We start from the raw sequence: 18,674 nt of genomic DNA, 5'->3' as shown, positions 1-18,674 counted from the left end.
GACAAAAGGAGTGTAACAGAGTGGGGGTCAGAGAGTAATGGTGACAGAAGGAGTGTGACAGTGAAGGGGACAGAAGGAACTTCACAGAGTAGGAACGACAAAGAGAGTGACAGAGTGAGGATGACAGAGTGGGAGTGTCAGGAGTAGGGTTGTTGATATCAGATATTTTAGTAATAGAGTATTCTACTGGCAGGGCAGCATGGCGGCGTAGTGGTTAGCGCTGGCTTTCTATAAGAAGGTTGTGGGTTTGGTTCCCGGCCTGGGTCCTTTCTGTGTTTGCATGTTATCCCCATGTCTGCGTGGTTTTCTTCCGGGTACTCCGGTTTCATCCCACCGTCCAAAGTCGTGTATGTAAAGGTTAACTGGCGATGTTAAATTTACTGTAGGTGTGAATGCGAGCGTGAGTGGTTGTTTGTCTCTGTTTGTCCCTGTGTGTTGGCCCTGTGATGGACTGGCGGCCTGTCCAGGGTGTATCCCGCCCCTCGCCCGATGTGTGCTGGGTTTGGCTCCAGCAGCTCCGCGACCCAGATATGGATAAAGCGGATGAAGATGAGTGAGTGAGTAAATGACTGAAAAGTCCACTGATTAATTGGATTAATTGGATTGGATTAGTTAAAGAGCAATTAAGAAAAAAATAGCCTTCAAGACAAGAGAAGTGGATACAGGCAGTAAGACAAGAGGCGCTGTCATCGGCTGCACATCAGCCTTTAAGACCAGGCAGTCAGAGTCGTCTGGTTTATGGTTCATCATTTAGCCTAAGAGCGATAAAATCCAAGTCCTGTGTAAGTTGGGCTGCCTGTATCCACTTCTCTTATATTAAAGGCTAATTTTTCCTGGTCGGAAGCTATAAAAACTTAGATCAGGGTTCTTTACCTTGTTAATAGTGCACCCTACCACACAGCAGCTTTTGGGCATTTGTTTGTATTTGCTGGCACATGGAGAGTGACGAGAGACACCTGTAGTCCAGCCAAAGTACCATGCTCTGAAAATTCCCGATTCCTCAAGGCAGAGGAAATTTCACAATCACTTTTTGTAATCAAGGTACTTAAATTATTCAAGGAATCATTTAAGCTCTTAGACAGAAGTGTGAGAGCGTGGTGTGACAGAGTGAGGGTGACAGAAGGAATATTGCAGAATGGGGACCACAAGGAGTGTGACAGAGTGAGGATGACACAGTAAGGATAACAGAATGAGGGTGACAGAGGACATGATAGAATGGGAGTGACAGCTAGGATGACAGAAGGAGGCTCATGCCGAGGCTCAGTGATTGGTTTAGTCTTAGCTGGTTTCACTCTCAACTCAGCTGGTTTTTAGTCTAATCTCGGATGGTTTTCATCCTAACTTTAGTTGGTTTTCACTGTAGTCCCAGCTTGTTCCAGGCTAGACCCAGCTTGTTTCAGTCTAGTCTCAGATCTGTGTCTGTTCCTCCTCTTTGTGTTCACTTACACAGCATGATAAAAGAACTGAATTCACAATAAATATTTTCTTCTTATCACATGTTTTGCCCAGGCAGAGATCATTTCAGTTGTAAAAGTGATACTGAGCGTGGCCAGAGAGACGTATGACTGGTCTGTCTTCTATGTAGCAACAGATTTGTCTGTAGATGCTTTTTGAAAAAGAACTTTCTGATTCTGACAACAAATGTGCTACACTAGGAAACATACAGACTGTGCTTAAGAAACCGACTGTGTCAATTCTTTTTTAATCTAGTTAGGGGCAGCACAGGAGCATAGTGGTTAGCCCTGTTGCCCCACAATAAGAAGGCCTTTCTATGCCCAAGTTTGCATGTTCTCCCCATGCCTGCGTGGGTTTCCTCGCAAAGACATGCATTTTTAGGTTAATTTATAACTCTAAATTGTCCGTAGGGGTGAATGTGAGTGGTTGTGTGTTCTGGCTCTCCTGGTATTGGTCAATCTGTGCCTTTGGCCTTTCAGTAGATAAGAGCAGGAAGATAATATAATCAAAGTTTCTTTCTTTTTTGGAAATGCTTTCTTTTTTCACTGAGCCAGAAGACTTCTACATTCTCATTAGCTCAATAAATGTCAAAAAGGCCCTGTGAAGTACTGGCAACCTGTCCAGTGTGTACCCTGCCCACGCCCAGTTTGAGCTGGGATTGGCTCCAGTACCCCCTGACCTGGAAACGGATAAGCAGTTGAAGATTAATGAAAATGAACGAATGAATCTAGTTACTCCTCCAGTCCCTAACAACTGGGATAACTGCTGTCCTAGGGAAGTCTTGTACTAAAACTCATTTGTGAAGAAACCAAAGCCATTATTCATAGAGCCCCGTAGCAATTTCAAGGGACTCAATGGAGCCTTTTGAAGGACCATCACATGCTATTTACTAAATCTCAATTAACTGTGCAAGTATAATTATAGATTATTTGGTGCATACAAAAGCCAATGTGTTCATGTTTGCTGATCTGGTATCGATTATATCCCATTGTTCTACAATATAACACAATTGCAAACAAAGAAGCTAATCACTGCTGCAAGAAGTCAAAGAAACCCTTAAGAAGCATATCAAATCTATGATGACAGTTTAGAGGACACATTTGACAAATTTTTATATATCTAAATTTGGTGGCAGTTCTTCAATCAGTCATTGTCATTGTGATTTTATCTGCTGTCTAAATGCAAAGACTGAGGAAAATGTATTTGTTAAACTTCCTTTGCAGAAACATGATAAGACTTATCATGATAAGACGACTTATTGCCTCCTGTAGCAGTCCAAACTTGTGTTTATTTAGATTTTGAATTGTAACCTCTAGCTCTGGCCAGATGACCAGTGCTATGGCTTGAATAAAGAGTAATATGTAGACAGTCAGATGTGTTTTGATCTGCATAAAAGAACGAGCTACTACTAGCTATGGTTAGTGTCCCTCCAGTTAGCAAGAAACACTTACTTTACTTTCAGTTTTGCAAAGTGAACACAATGTTGATGTACAGGCTGGTATGTCACATTTAGGCATAATTCCTCATTCCTCTAATATATGTGTTTTATTGCTTTAATCTAATTTGAGAAAACAGTATGAGATGTTTCACATGCATCATGGTGGAAAGCAACCACTTCTCCAGGCCTCACTGTTTCTGTTGCTGGTTGAGGGCTTTCTGGAGCTGGAGCTGCTGGAAGCGGACACTTAGCTTTGGAGCATACCTGATTTTGTAGTTGGGTAAGGTGTGCTTCTTTTTGATCACCCGCTTCAACTGGTTGACAATGATGGAGGTGAGCTGAGGCAGAGGTCTCCCCTCAAACTGCGACTTCACCTCGAAATCCACCAGGGGGTCTTCCAGGAAGGAGAAGGACCAATGAGAGAAGGGCATGCGCGTGAACTGCAGCCTCAGTCTGCCTACCACGCGCCTCATTTTGACAAATAGATAGGCTGACTTCCCAAACACCAGCTCGACGTCGATGGCGAGGTGAAAGCCGCCATTGTATTCGATGTCCACCTCAAAGTTGAGTTCTTCCGGCATGCCGTCCTCGTCCAAATGCAGCGGCTTCATCAATGTGGCCGTTTTAAAGACCGGCAGAGAATTCCCCAGGGAGATGTCCCTGAGACTGAGTCCCTCTAGTAGCCGACCTGCCGTCTTGGTCTGCAACAGCTCCTCGAACTCCACCTTGATTTTCTTGGTGAGCCAGTGTCGAACGACAGGGGTGTCACGAAGCTCTCTGAACAGGAACAAGAATATAGCGTTTAAGAAATTACACGTCTCCGGTTTGGTCGCATCAATGGGCTCGCTGTGTGGAGGCGGCGGCGGAGGCTGTTGTTTGAAGCTGCAGCCGGTGACAGCCGCTTCCTGCTGCCTCGTCGCGACGGCCTCTTGCTGTTTGAGTATAGCAGATGTCGTGCTGTCCTGCTGCTGTCCTGGTTCGGCATGTTGGGTATTAAAGTAATCCTTCAATGCGTTATCGGGCATTACTTTGACATACTGCACTGTCCTGCTTACGGGCTCGGGGCTCCTCCGGTATATCAGTAAGAACTGTAATATCAACGTAACAACCGCTCCGGTGAACGCGGATATAAGCATCAAGTAAATCATCTCGAGCAGCTGCCCAGACACCGTGTCGGCGTCAGCGAGGCTTCATACTTCAACGTTTCGCCGAATTAACAAAGCAAGTTCCACCTGGTCGCTCTCAAAGCTGCCATATCATCTGCTTCTATCCTGAGCTTCGGACTCCTCACCTGATTGGACGGAGCGGCTCCGTTGATTTGCGTAATGACGGATACAGAGTGTGCTGCATTCGAGGCCTGTAGGATTAATCACTACCCCTGTGGTAAGACCTGAGTTGACCTTTAGGCAGCAGCCGATGGGATATAAAAGGTTATCTGGAGTAAGATGCGCACTCAAAAGGTATAAACGAATAAAATACACACATTTTCCTTGATTAACACAGCGAGAACTACGTATCAAATACACATTTGCTTATAACTCAGAAACGTATAAATAATTGCATAAACAAGAGGCTCTTCCTGTTTATCAACTGATGGTGTCTCTTCATGTAGGAAGCCGTTATTGCGCAATTTCGACGTATCATATTACAATGAGTTGTTATCTCTGTGCTCAGACACAGAAGCAGGTAGCATTATGGCAAAAAAAAAACAAAAAAAAAACAAACAAACATTGTGTAACAGGTGTAATGGTGGACTTGATTGCTCACATTCATTACAATTTTAATTATGTAAAATTAATTATAGAATTCTATGGCGTATATACAGGCCTTACAATGAATAAGTAATTATAAACATTATAAACACATGATGAAGTCCTGTTTTTTTGTTTGTTTGTTTTTTTTTTTTTAGCTAGCCACTCTCGCATTATTCTGAAAGAAAGTCACCCCGCCTTGATGTGAAGCCATCCAGGTAGAGACAGCAAAGTGAATCTAGATACTAGTGGTCTCTCCTCTGTGCGCCTCTAGTGGAATCCACCAACACATACAGCTGTATGTTGTTAAGCCTCAGTCCATCAAACATGTTCCAGTTGTTTGTGATAGTTAGGCCACACTACATCACTGCTCCCTTCATGAACAGACATTTTGGTGCAGGAGAGGTGCTGTGAACTCAGAGCCACTCAGATCAGACATCCTGAGAATATGTTTGAGCTGAAGCAGCTATGTAAGGAAAGTGATCCAAACTTTCTGCTGAACATAGAGCAGCTCTGGTCATCACCTGCTGAATAGCTGCTTTCGGGTTATATAGAGCATGTTTAACATTGCACTTTGCATGTTTAATGGTTTTGTTCAATCAAGACAGAAAAGTTAATATGATATAACTGCTTGTGTGATATCTGCTGAGAGGCACTGTTTCTTCGCTGACATTAGTACTTACGAACAGTTTATCTGCCCATAGTTCTTGGTAATGTGGTAAAATACTGTGCTGTGATAAGTAGTGAAATGATATTTAATTTGTTAATGGGGCACACCTCATTGCTTTTGTAGGCCCAGCATACCCAAACAAAATAAGTAAGCAAAAGAAATGGTAAACAATACATTTTTTACATAAAGGTTACGTATATAGTGTTCTGAAAATACAACATTTACAGGGTTAAAGGTTCATGGCTATGCACCCTGTCTTCTGTGTGTATTTGTGTGCCACATCCTGTTTTATTTTTATACTCAAGTTCTGTATCATTTCAAGTCACCTTACCTCCTTTTCCCTCATCTTTCCAGCTCCTTGGATTGCCTTAATTTGCCTCACTTGTGTCTGTCTAATCACCTCCCCTGTCTATATATACCCCATATCACCCTTTTGTTCTTTGCCAGTTCATTGTAGCATGTCTCACGTTCCAGCACTCTTAGTTTCCTCTTCCTCCTGGTTTTTGACTTTATTTGGATTGTTTGGACTTGACTTTTGCCTCTTCTTTTTGTGCTTCTGCTGTGTGGATTGAGAACTGATGTACCAAACCCAGACTAACGCCTGAACTGATCCCTGTGTCTGAGAGTTGTTCTTTCAAGTCCTTTACAAGTTCATTACAAGTGTATATTGTATAGTTTGTATATGGACTGGAGTCAGCGGTAATGTATTCTTGCATTCAGGGGAAACCAATTCAGAGTTTCATAGATGGAGCAGTGATGAATTCAATATGGACACCTTAAGACAAATTTTCAGCAATTGTTGTAGATGATATTAAGAGGCTGAAGCTGTGTTCTGACAGTAAAAGTGGTCTGATGGACAACATCAGTATAATCCAAAATAGTTAACATAAACTTTTTCACCAAACTCTTTATAAAATTATTTAAAGAGACCCACCAGATCCCCCTGATGAGCAAGCACTTGGAGACAGTGGCAGGGAAAAACTTCCTTTAAGAGGCAGAAACCTTGGGCAGAACCAGGCTCAGGGGAGGCGGCCATCTGCCTCGACCCATTGGGTTGAGAGTGGGAGAGAGAGACATGGTGGGATGTGTAGGCAGGAATGTGTTGCTACATGAAGTTCATGGAGATGAGCTGTAGTACGGAATTCATGAAATATGGCACCACCAGGTGCTGCAGGAACATGGGATGGCGATGAGTCACCACCTGCAGGATGAGGAGAGGAGCTGGGAGAGACAGACTTTTATTGACAGTTTGATTTAATTTTGCAAAACTCAAAATAAACACAAAAAAGCATATTTTGTTTAATTTCCTCAAGTTTTCTACTAAACTAATTCAGAAAAATCACAATCTCTTTCAAGGTTATTTGTCCATGTACATTGCACCTCATCCTAATCTTTTTTTGTATGAGGTAGATTGAAATAGAAATATTTCCTTTAGCACAACGTTATGGTGTGTTTTATCAGTGGCTGTATGGCTGTACAAAATTAAAGAATCCACACTTTCAGGCCTGTTCATATGTCATATGCCTTATCTCACAGGTCATCTGTGTAAAATGACACCTGTGATCCAGATTTTACCAGGACACATAGACCACTGTAGGGAGCAGATGGAGGCCTGAACATCAGTTTCCTTAAAGGAAAATCCCACATGTTTTCAGCCTGAATTTTACAGCCACTTAAACTTGGGGAATAGATGCATCTTTTAGGGGGTAAAGAATGCATACAAGCTCCAGGTATCCCTCTTCTGTTATTTAAGAAATTGTTCAGTAATATTCTCAGAATACTTAAATTATGAACATTCGCATTGCTTCGGACTGATTTTAGTGTGGCCTGGCTTTGCTTTGTTTTTCTATGGTCTTGTGTTTCCTTGATAGTCCAGCAGAGGTCCCTGGTTTAATCTGTTGAAATCACTCAGTCACTCATCTTCTACCGTTTATTCATTTCCGGTTCGCGGGGGGCTCCTGGAGCCAGTCCCAGTTCACATTGGGCAAGGGCAGGGTACACCTTAGACAGGTCACCAGTCCATCTAATCTGTCGAAATGCTCCATTTTATGCCTGTTACTACTGTATCTAGCTAAAATTCTTTGTTAGATATATGAAGGCCTCAGTCTAATGTAAGTCTTTTTATTGTGTATCTTCTTCTCTACACTGACATGATGTTCAGGTTAAATGGTAAGTTGAAGTCTCTGTGATGAACTGGTGGCCTGTCCAGCTGCTTCACCCATAACCACCCCTGGCTTTGGCTCCAGTTCGGGTTTTCTTAATTTTAGTTGTACTTAATGTAGTTGTTTGTGTTTCCCCTTGAGTCTTACTTGGTTTGGCCAAATAATTTTTGAGTATAGTAAAGTTAGAGTGAATCCTTCCAGCACCATTTTTGACCGCGGAATTGCCATGTACATTCACAGCTACAACTACAGCACATTATCAAATGCATGATGAAATGGAAAGTTGGATTTCCGTAGGGACCTTGAAGGCAGCAGTGAGCTGGGTACTTGTTCAGCGTTGAGCAGTTTCATTGCGAGCCAAAGCAGGGCCGGATCCGGTACCTTGAGTCCATACGGAGAGACAGCTTTCAGCGTCCAGTGTCCACACACACACACACACACTTGCTGTCCCTTCATGGCAGACGTCCTGGCCTCGAAAATGAGCAGTTTGCGGGCGTGTAAGGAGCCGTTTGGTGAGTCTAATGTCCTGGTGTCTTCGTTGTCTTCCCTGAAAAGCGGCGATCTGTGTTGACGATTTGATTGAGAGCTTCATTTTATATTACATAGTTTTAACAACCATTCGTTGACTCTCCGACTTTTTAACATGCTTTGTTTTATTATTGTTTTATCAACCAAAATACTCCCTTCACCACTTCAAGTGTTTTAACTTTGAATCTGTCAGAACTTTGTTTTAACGGATTTAGCGCAGTTCTCTTGGAGCAAACGGTGTTAAGCAGTGAACAGTCGCGATTTAAAAGCTGCCCTCCTCTAATGATGCAAAGATGCCGTGAGGCTGAGAATGAACAATTACACCTTGAGAAAGAGAGAGGCTCCTGTGCTCAAGTGTCCACATGTCCAGCTGCGAGTTGAAGCCAGTTATTCTCAGGTTTAAGTACGGCTGCACTTTTCAAAATCCCATTCCACTTCCGGAGAACTGGAACAGAGAGGTCGGATTTTATGTATTAAAATATCTTTGGGGCTGGTTTAAGATCCTTCTTTAACAGTTAATAGTAAGTAAGTCTTTCCAATTTATCTCTGTGGGTTGCCAAGTTTGTGATTCGTGATTATTCAGCTATATGGCTTATCAAGTATGAAAATTTGGTGATTTTAAGCTATTAAACGACAAAATTAGATCAATGCAAAAAACTCGAGCCCACCACTGAATCAAATCACTCAGTGACTGAAAGCTTTGAAGGGGATGTTATTTGCTCAATGTACCACTGTTTCCACTGCCATGAGTTTAAGATTCTTCATCCTGTTGTTTTTGTGTCAGCCCTTTGCCAAAAACAAATTTCTACACTGTAAAGCTAAAAACTGATTTTAGACTTTATGTCCCTAAGGGGAAATTCATCTTAACAGGTGCTGTACAGCTTTAGTCAACAACATACGTCACATCATCACACAACATGAACTAACTAAATGTTAAGGGTTAGGCTCACTGTTTTCTGGAGAATACTTAAACTAAATACTCACCATCATGTATACATCAAAGACACTGTGTTCCAACACCTGCTCAGAATTAAACTTGATCTGCGTGTGTGCGTGCGCACTGTTTACACACAGACATTTTATTTCCTTTAGATTTGGGTGTTACCAGCTTTTCCTGCATGTTTTTACCTAAACCACTTTCACATACTCACTGTGTTTGACACAGGATAATGAACGTGTGTGTAGTCACACTGCAGGTTAATAGTTGTTTTTCAGCAATAATATCCAAACACACTAGTTCCCTTTACCATGATTTAACTGTTATATACAGCCAATCTTGAGTAAATCTTAATTTGAGTTTTGGTTCAGCTAGCAGGTTTTAAACTGCACGGTCCAGAATGCATAGAATTTATTTTAAAATTTATTGCATCTTTTTTTCTTGATTTCAACCATTATAAAAAGATTAATATAACAAGAATTTTATTATAACGGACAGCAGAGACATTAATATTTGAAGATTTGAAGCTATGAACCATACCTGACCATGTACTGTAAACCATCTTATTAACTTCTGTTAACATCTGAAGATTTATTAATTTATTTATGACCTTGTTAGAAAGCTGCAAGCTAGTGCAGTAGAATTGAGGGGGAAAAAAACACCTTAATTTTCCAGGCCACTCTATCGCTCCTTCACACACCACCTTCCTAGCACCCAGGTGGGAGAGAATTTAGGTTGGTTTAAACTTGGTTGAAGTCTATTCATTCAAAATACACTAAATCATTTTGGGCTGGGACTTTTTTTTCTTCTTTTATTTATTTATTATTATTTTTAAGGGATCTTTTTCCGGTATTTATGTCTCCATTCCAGTTCAGTGGAGGTTAATGGAATTTTATTTGTGTCAAAGGGTATGGCATGCACATTTGTTGCTAGAAAAGGGGTTTACCGACAGTCAGTATGCATATGTCACTACAGCATTGAATATATAAGAGAAATTATACCAAACCTGGCAACCTCACTTCTGGCAACAAGCACTGCACATTTTACTGCATCTTGCTTATACTAGTAAAAAAAAAAAAAAAACAAATTAGTAACTTTCATTTTTCATGACATTGATTCACCCCAATAGGTACATATGCTCCCAAATCTCCCTAAATCTCAAAAGCAAATAAGACTAGGTTTTGCACCCATTAATAATAACACAAAACTGTGTGATATGGAATGTGGCTTTATATGACTGATAAAGGGAAAAATCTATAACTTATTTGCTGATATGAAATAAACCATGCATATGCACATACAGTATACCATCATCTATCAGGCACTGAATGTTACACATGTCACAAAGAGATTGTTCTGGGTGTAGATATATAGCTGTTCTCAGTCTAGACTCCACTGTGGCCTGAGTCAGGTATTAGCATGTCATTTACCTTCATTCATGTGTAGAAACAAACCCATGACAAAACAAACAGGCAACTGAACACTCTGCTGAGAGACTGCACTCTATCCTTTCTTGGGTGGTCAAAATGGAGAAAAGTTGGGTTCACCTGCGTGGAATTATGGCCCAGAGCAACATATTATGATGTGGTTTATATTTCATCTTTTGAACTTTATCCAGAGCATGTAGTGACATGCCCCTACATTCCCAGAGAGGGAGAAACAATGCTCAACTGATCTGAGGTTGACTTATACTTGGGTAATTGGGTGACTGGCTCTAAGTCATGATACTTTATTCACGGTTTTAAAGGGGGAAAACCAACCAGGGGATGTTTTGTTCAGTGATGTACTGATACTTTTTAATGTTTTATGAAGTTCTCTACATTTTAACTTACTGCAACAGTTGTTGGTTGATTTTCTACATTCCAGGCAAGCAGTTCTTGGATTAGTGGGGGAATGAATTGTTTGATTCGTCAGTAGGTAATATATTAATTTGCTGCTTGCTTTCAAAGATTGGACTTTCTGTTTTGATCTAATTCAGTGTGGCAAGGTAAAGGTTACCAACAGACAAGCAAATATGTCTTTTTAGGAATTATATTAACATCAGATGACTCTGCACCTCACAATTATCCAAAGGCAGTGTGAATTTAAGAAGCAGCATGCTTTTATGTAGTTGTGTGGAAAATGTAGGTTGGATAAGTGGGCATGTCCAATGCAGTGTTTCATACAGGAAACCAGAGTTCATGTCTCATCGCTACAGTCGCAACAAGTAACCTATAACATTTTTTCAGAACTGTGACCACAAGCTTTCCCTCACCCCAACCATGATGAAATCTCTTTTTTTAATTACAAGAGATTAGCTTTAAAACGTTGGGATTGACCTCGAGTATTAAATTTAAAACCTGCAAAAAGGATAAAACAAACAGTCTTACTACACTTTGAAAAGTCTATTTTTTTAATGAGTGAGAGTTAGTAATTGAAATAATCTGCACTTATATAGCACTTTTCTATTGACCACTTAAAGCATTTTACAAATGAAGTTCAATTCAGTCATTCATACACACACACTCAGTCAGTATCTGCTTTAACGGATAAAAATCCTCTAGCAATCACAGAAACTCATGCGCTAAAGTAACTGCAATCGAAGGCAATTTTAGGTTCAGTATCTAGCCCGAGGACACTTGGATATGTGTACGGAAGGAGTTTGGGGAACTGTATTGCCATCACACTTAGTTGTTACACTGCTGGAAATACCATTTTGATATATGTGCAAACATTTAATTTTGGAGGTAAATTATAGTTGAGAGGTGAAATTCAAAATGGAATTATTTTTGGTTCCATGTTCAAATACTCTTAATTACATCCCAGAAGTAGAGAGACAAAGTACAAAGTGCAACGTGTCAACATTTCCTCTTATTCTTGTGTGGGTCGTTCTACAAAAGCTGAGTTCGGAGGAAATTACCACTCATTTCCACTCAGAAGAAATACACTGAATGTCACTTCCTGTGGTCTGCTGTGGCAATATTTGATGCTATAATGGCGAATGCATAAAATGGAAATGCAAAGCTGTTATTCTGGAAACATAATTTCATTGCCCTCCCTTTATTTGATACTGATCTGTAGAAAGGATCTAAGTTTTGCTTGAAATGTTTGAGTAGTCTGACATGTTCAGTAGTTGGCACACATTTTTTTATTCTTTATTTTATATTTGTTGTTCCAGATGTATAAAGTTTAGCCGTTATGATGCTGTTCAGGGGAATTTATATTTGAAGCACTGGTGTGTCACACGTGCACCCACGGTTGTGTGTATGTTTTGACAGCTGCTTGTGCATGATCTGAATGTAGTGATTACTAACCCTAACCCTCTTAATCAATTTAACCTTTAATCACTGTAGTCATTTATTGATTGAATGTAAATGTAGTTGTGATCTGGGAAATGTAGGTGTAACATTGTGTGTCGCTTCACTGATTTGTTTGGCAACAGGATGGTCTGTGGGGCTGTCAGAGTAAACTACAATGTGTGCATTCAGGCTAATAGCACCACTGGTGTGTTCCTAAAAGCAGTGGAAAGCATTGGAGCTCTAATGTTTGGAGAAATAAGATAGATCTGACAGCAGATAGTTGATTTAGATCATATATTGAATTCACATTAAGTCTTAACAGTTATGTTGTCAGTGTTGACAGTACGAAATATGGAGTATTATCAAACTTGTCATTTAAAGGTCCTTAGGGGAGTCTTAACTGGATCAATATTCCCTGGGTAGGTTTGATTCACCTGAGCAGTTTTCACTTTTACCTGACACTGGTAATCTGTTCACTCTGCATATAGAAATGTCTCCACTGTGCCAGAGTTTACGTTGTATGGTTTAAACCCAGTCTGAGATGAGTATATCCTGAGACATACAGGCTGGTTACACTCTCTGTGACCTACACACATGATTGCTTCCTCTCAGGTGAACACCACCTTTAAAGCCTTCTGGCCTGATAACACCTCAACACTTGATCCTAATTCACAGAGTGAAACCCAAGAAAGGCCGTTTGGATAGAGTGGCCTCAGAGTGACGTAGATTGACAAAGTAACATTCCCATTCAGGTATTTACTGGAGTGAAAAGCTGTCTTTGTGCTGCTCACTCAACTTATCTGTTGTGTGTGACTTAAAAATATTCCTTTTAAGTGTTGAGGTTGACTTTTTCATGTTGGTGCTAAACAGTGTTTTTATTGTTTCAGGGAAAGTTTTGTCCTCTATCATAAGCTTGGCCACACACTACTTCATTGGGAAGAACTTGTGTAGCTTGAAAGAAAAGCATAGCCATGATATTAGTCTTCCTGACTTCATAACTGCCTCACGACCTGGTTGTAGTGCCTAAATGAATATGGCACACTCACATACGAGTAAATGCTCATTAGCCTGAATTTTTTTTTTTTATTTTATTTATTTATTTTTTCATTTCTTGGCTTTATGTGAATGGGGGCAGAGCCTAGTTGTCAACAGCTGTTCACAGTTCAAAAGCCTCTTCCTTTTTGTGTAGCAGGCAGAACCAGCTCTGAACCTGTGGAGGACACAGACACCACCAACTTTGTGGCAGAATTTGTAAGCACCTTTTTATTTGCTCTTTCACTCACATGTTTGTCTTGACGTGTCTTTCATCGTGTTTGTTTCGTGCTGATTTCCCATTGTTCTTCTGTGGAGAGCAGAGTCTCACAGTAATCTACTAAGAAATGTACCATAACTGAACACACTGTGCTGTGATTGCTAGAGCCTGGGGGCTTATTGAGGAACAAGTTGCAGCAGGCTGTCCTCTCTCTGTGCACACAGGGTAGTAATTTCCTCCACAGTTACAGTCTGCATTTTGATTGTTGAAGAGACAGGGCTGTGAAGCTCCCAGAAAGAAAGTTCACAGCAGACAAACTAGTGTTTCTTAAGCACAGCTTTGTTCATTTTACTTTCTAATATAATCACGTCTGTCCTTGTCTCTCCCACAGTCCATGGAAGCCAATTACCCGGTGCAAGTGACAGATCCTCATGGTAAATATGAGAGTGAGACTGCAATAGTCAATTTACAAAAGCACACATTGCCTTCTACTTCAGTATGCATTCATTCATCTGAAACCATGATATTGGTGTAATGGCATAGTGGAGCAATAAACCCAACAAATGTAAACCTGCTATACACAACTCTAAAAGGAAAGCTGCACAAAAGCTTAACTGAATTACCCCAGTGCAGTTCATCTCGCACTACAACAGCAGTCTCAAACTGTCAGCCTGCAGGCTACTACGATTTGATGACAAAATAGTAGAGCTGTCAAGGTCACCACGTTATAGGGGATTAATAATAGGCCGCAATTAACACTTTTTTTTTTTAATCACATTAATTACGTGCTGTTATTTCGTCCCTTTGCTGCACCCTTACATTGCCGTTCACACTTCAGCAACTTCCTTCTTTCTGACGCTACATACTTTATGAAGGTGAATAAATGATTTGCTTGTGATGGTTTGTTTTACTTTGTTTTCCTGAAAAAACAACAAGAAACACTTCAAAATGACTCATTAGACAAGTCAGAATTAATTTACATCTTGTGTAAAGCAGAATTAAAATATTCATTATTTCATACTTAAGCTAGATTTCTGAAGTAGGCACTATATTCCTTCAGACCTATTACACTTAATTGGATTTGAAATAAATCTAAAAAACAAGTTCATAGTCATTTTCTTTGATTTCCCCATCCAGATAAATTTGTGAGAATTGCTTTACATTGTATACAATGCAGCCCAAAAAACCGTTTAGTTTAAACTAAAGAGACATGTATGTACCTGCAGTGTTCTTTTCACTTGTGTCTCCAGCAGATGCTGTGACACTTCACCTGAGCTCCATGCCTTCCAGGTATCTGCACCCCCCGCCAGACAGAATAAGACAGGTCAGTATTACCTTTGATGGATCATGTCAAAGCCAGTCTGGCCTCAGCTGGCTTCAGTCTAGTCCCAATTGGTTCATTCTAGTCCCAGTTGGATTCAGTCTGGTCTCAGCTAGTTTCAAGTTCATCTCACCTAGTTTCAGTCTAGTCTAAGCTGGTTTCAGTCTGGTCCCACCTGGTTGCAGTCTAGTCCCAGTTGGATCAATGTAATCCAAGTAATTTCAGTCTAGTCTCAGATGTTTCGAGCTTGTCTTAACTGATTTCAGGCTCATCTCAGCTGGTTTTAGTTGAGTTTCAACTGGTTTCAGTCAAGTCCCAGTCGGTTTCGGTCTAGTCTCCGTTTTTCAGTTTAGTCCCTGTTGGTTGGAGCTGATTTGACTCTCCTTCTGTCTGTCCTTACACATATTGTATTTTAAAAAACCCTATTTCACAAAAACACTGTAACCCATGTAGCAAAGCTGTGTTACTAGATATGTTTTAGATACTTTTTGAAATACGCATTTGAAGAAAATTTTATATAGGTGTCACAAAAAAGTAGCTGCAGCAACAGATGATTTCACTTGTCAAGTCTGCTTGTTAGTACCACATTATTTTGATTCAGCCAGATGACTCATGACTGATGAACTTCAGCAATTGGCTGGGCTGACTGACAGTCAGCCAATCAAATTAAGTTCAAAGGATGTCCTTGCATTCACAGTTGAGCCAAAATATTGCCACAGGTACAAAGACCTGAAAAAGAATGACCACACTTTCACATGGACTATGATGGATTATGAGAAAACGGACCCATGGGCACAGATGTGAAAGACTCCATGGGTATAATGCAGCATTTTGCACCCGGCTTTTTTCTTTGTAAATCCTCTCCTATAACACCTGCCACAGCCAAACTTCTTAAAAAGTGAATAGAGCAGCAGCTGTGGTTCTACACGTGACCAATACCAAGTGACTTAAATTCGTAAAATTAACTTTTACAAACATTCCAGTTGGTTGGCCTTAAACATCTATGAAGTGTTCAAAATGTACCAAACCAACCACACTGTCTATCATCTTAACATTTACAACAGTAGATTTTGGAGCTGTTGGATTCAAACTTGGTGCAGACCATAGTTGACACAGACTTTGGGTCTTAAAAGTGAAGCCAATGTTGAATGATCTTAAATGTGACTATCAGAGATTGTAAAAGAAGTCCAATAGTGTTGAAGTCAAGGTCACGGGTTCGGTTCCCAGCCTGGGGCCTTTCTGTGTGGAGTTTGCATGTCCTCTCCATGCTTGTGTGTGTTTCCTCCCACCGTCCAAAGACATGCATGGTTGGGTTAATTGTTGACTCTAAATTGTTTGAGTGGTTATTGGTCTTTTTTTGCTTGTGTATTGGCCCTGCGAAGGACTGATGATCTGTCTTGGATTAGCTCCAGCACCTATGGCACATTTCGTTCAGTGTCAACATCAGATTAAACTTTCCCAGAAAATGTTCTCATGACATACTGCAAACATGTATATCATGATTTAACCAGTCTCATACAACAGCCTTCTGCTGCATTGCTGCAAGTTAGTCACTTTGGGGAAAAAAGCATCTGACAGATGGATAACAGAAAATATGATGTAAATTTAGTTTTTACTGTGAAATGTGAAATATGAGAGGATCGGAATGTTTTGGATATTTTCATATTTCAGACAGGTTTGTCTCTGAGTTTAGGCCTGACAGAAAATAACCAGTGCTCTGGATATGTGAATAGTGATTATTGTTAGTAATTGCTCCATTTTTTTTTTTTTTTTCTGTCACAGCCAGTTGAAGATGTGGAAGAATGCACCTGCCCATCATCTACTTCAACAGGTAAACTGGTTCTAATAATCAAATGATCAATTCAATCATGAAACCATTCTGTGGGAAAACCCACTATGGGCCCCATATGGAGGCCCACATGAGGCTTGCTCAGACAGTATAAATAATTATTGTGAATGATACATTAACTCTATTGAAAATTTGATTTTGATATACTCCAATTTGTGATGCATGCATTCCCTGAAGTTAACTCCAGCTTCCCTGTGTATCTGTGAGCTCAGACTACCCCAAAGAACTTCAGTTACTGAACAGCTCCTGTGAGAAGTGCTGCCCTGCACCTCCTCCCAAGATAAGCGACCTCATGAATGACAAAGATCTCCTGGATTTACTGCGGCTCAAACTGGATCCAAACCACTGCACCATCAAAAACTGGAAAAATTTTGCAAGTCGCTGGGGGATGAGTTATGACGAATTGACTCTGCTGGAGCACCGGACCCAGGGCTCATTGTCCCACAGCCCCACGCAGGAGTTCCTGCTGCGCTACAACCAGAAAACAGTCAATGAACTCACTGAACTTTGCCGCATCTACCAGCGCATTGACGTCCTGAGACTGTTGCAGAGCTGGATAGAGAAGGACTGGCCATCACGGTGGCAACAGACTCAGTAATCAGTTTCACTGTGTACTTATCTGTGTTTTCTTTTGTCATGGCTATACTTGTTAGGATCTTCTTCTCCTTTTATTGAGCTTGGATACATGTTACCACCTTTGTTTAGTAACTTAAGTAGTCAAGTGGTCTTAAAAAAGGTAAACTTGACCAACAACCTAATTTGGGAAACAACACTGGGTACTTCAGGTAGCACAGTATCTTTGAGAAGGGTAAGGATAAAGAATAATTTAAAAGAAAAATCTTAATGAAAAATGTTTCAACTCCTGCAATTTCAATTTAGTGCTTAGCCATATTGAATTGTTTATTAAATTAATTGTGAATCTCTGCTGATAACACAGTAAACATCATACCATCATTGTTGTTGTGTGCATGGTAACATGCTAATATTAGCATATAGGTCAGTGTTTAATCCCAAAATTGACTATAGAAAAATTTTAGTCAGTTAATTCATTAAAAATTAATGTATGTTCTGAGTCTGTGCAGTGAAGCCAGTTCCTTACACCTGCACTCTATCTATTGATAGAACTGATAGATATCTATCAGGGGATTGGTTGTAAAATGAGTCACATTGTATTGAAATCTTTGTGAAAATGGCCCTATTTCTCTCTTGATTTAATACCTCAGTGAAAGTTTTCTTAATTAGCTTATGGTCTAAATCTCTAAATTCAAGTCTTCATCAATGGATCATGATGTTTTTAAATGATGGTCCCATCTAGAGGAAAATAGACTGTAACACAGGGCATGCATCTATGGGGCGGTCATTTCATTATTGACAGGCTGTTCCACAAAATCAAGACAGAGCAGCTCAAAACACCCTCTCTGAAACGCCTCAAAATATGGATTATTGGGGCTTAAAAAAAACTGGCAAATTATAAAAACTGACAACGGATGTGAGAGTTTCAGGGTCACAGATTGACACTAGAGTTGAACTGCTCATCTGTTTTGGTGGTAGCTGCAGAGCAAGGCACAAGCCACAAACCAGAAGCAGATTAGTTTAGTGGGAAAAGAGCTTTGGCTTTTACACTGTGAGCAAAAGTCACAGGACCTTCATCTGTTTCTCTCAGTCTACTGAGAGCAAAAAGCATTGCTTTTTATCTGATCTCAGCCCACAGAGGCATTGAAACATATTATTTTCTGTGCATTTACTGTGTTGAAAATCTGCAGCAATAATAAATGATTAATTTATAAGTATGACTGATTATTACTGTATCTGCCATTTATAATGAATGAAAACATTTTCCTGTTGAACTGGCTGCCGATACTCACCTGTCCACGGCGTGCAGAATAACTCCATGGCAAACAAGTTACATGAACGCATCCATCATGATTCAGTCCTGGGCATCACGGCTGCTTTCAATTGTTGTTGCACATTTTACAGTTTGATGTGACCAATTATAACTTGAGACACAAAAACACTGAAATTGTGTCAGATTG

General features: G+C 40.3%; 2 protein-coding genes across 5 annotated transcripts in view; one reads left to right on the top strand and one right to left on the bottom strand.

Moving 5' to 3' along the window:
* Window positions 1-4,171, bottom strand: part of pdzd8 (PDZ domain containing 8) — a 43,697-nt gene extending 39,526 nt beyond the window's left edge. Inside the window, exon 1 of the mRNA XM_029520601.1 lies at window positions 3,158-4,171. Coding sequence (XP_029376461.1) covers window positions 3,158-4,041 — 884 coding nt within the window. The 5' untranslated portion in view covers window positions 4,042-4,171. The remainder of the gene's footprint in view (window positions 1-3,157) is intronic.
* Window positions 4,172-7,567: 3,396 nt separating this feature from the next.
* Window positions 7,568-18,428, top strand: edaradd (EDAR-associated death domain). 4 transcript variants are annotated; one of them, XM_029521348.1, is made up of 6 exons: window positions 7,568-7,988; window positions 13,412-13,470; window positions 13,863-13,905; window positions 14,725-14,795; window positions 16,575-16,623; window positions 16,854-18,428. In XM_029521348.1, exons 1-6 carry the CDS (start codon window positions 7,931-7,933, stop codon window positions 17,237-17,239), a joined length of 666 nt encoding a protein of 221 aa, XP_029377208.1. In that variant the 5' UTR covers window positions 7,568-7,930; the 3' UTR covers window positions 17,240-18,428. The 4 variants fall into 4 exon arrangements, with proteins under 4 accessions (XP_029377208.1, XP_029377207.1, XP_029377206.1 ...); XM_029521347.1 differs by having other exon boundaries at window positions 7,570-7,988; window positions 14,722-14,795; XM_029521346.1 differs by having other exon boundaries at window positions 7,573-7,988; window positions 13,409-13,470.
* The last annotated feature ends 246 nt before the right edge of the window (window positions 18,429-18,674 follow it).

Source organism: Echeneis naucrates, chromosome 15, assembly GCF_900963305.1.
Source record: "Echeneis naucrates chromosome 15, fEcheNa1.1, whole genome shotgun sequence".
Taxonomy (NCBI): Eukaryota; Metazoa; Chordata; class Actinopteri; order Carangiformes; family Echeneidae; genus Echeneis; species Echeneis naucrates.
This window is presented reverse-complemented; position numbering and strand designations above follow the sequence as displayed.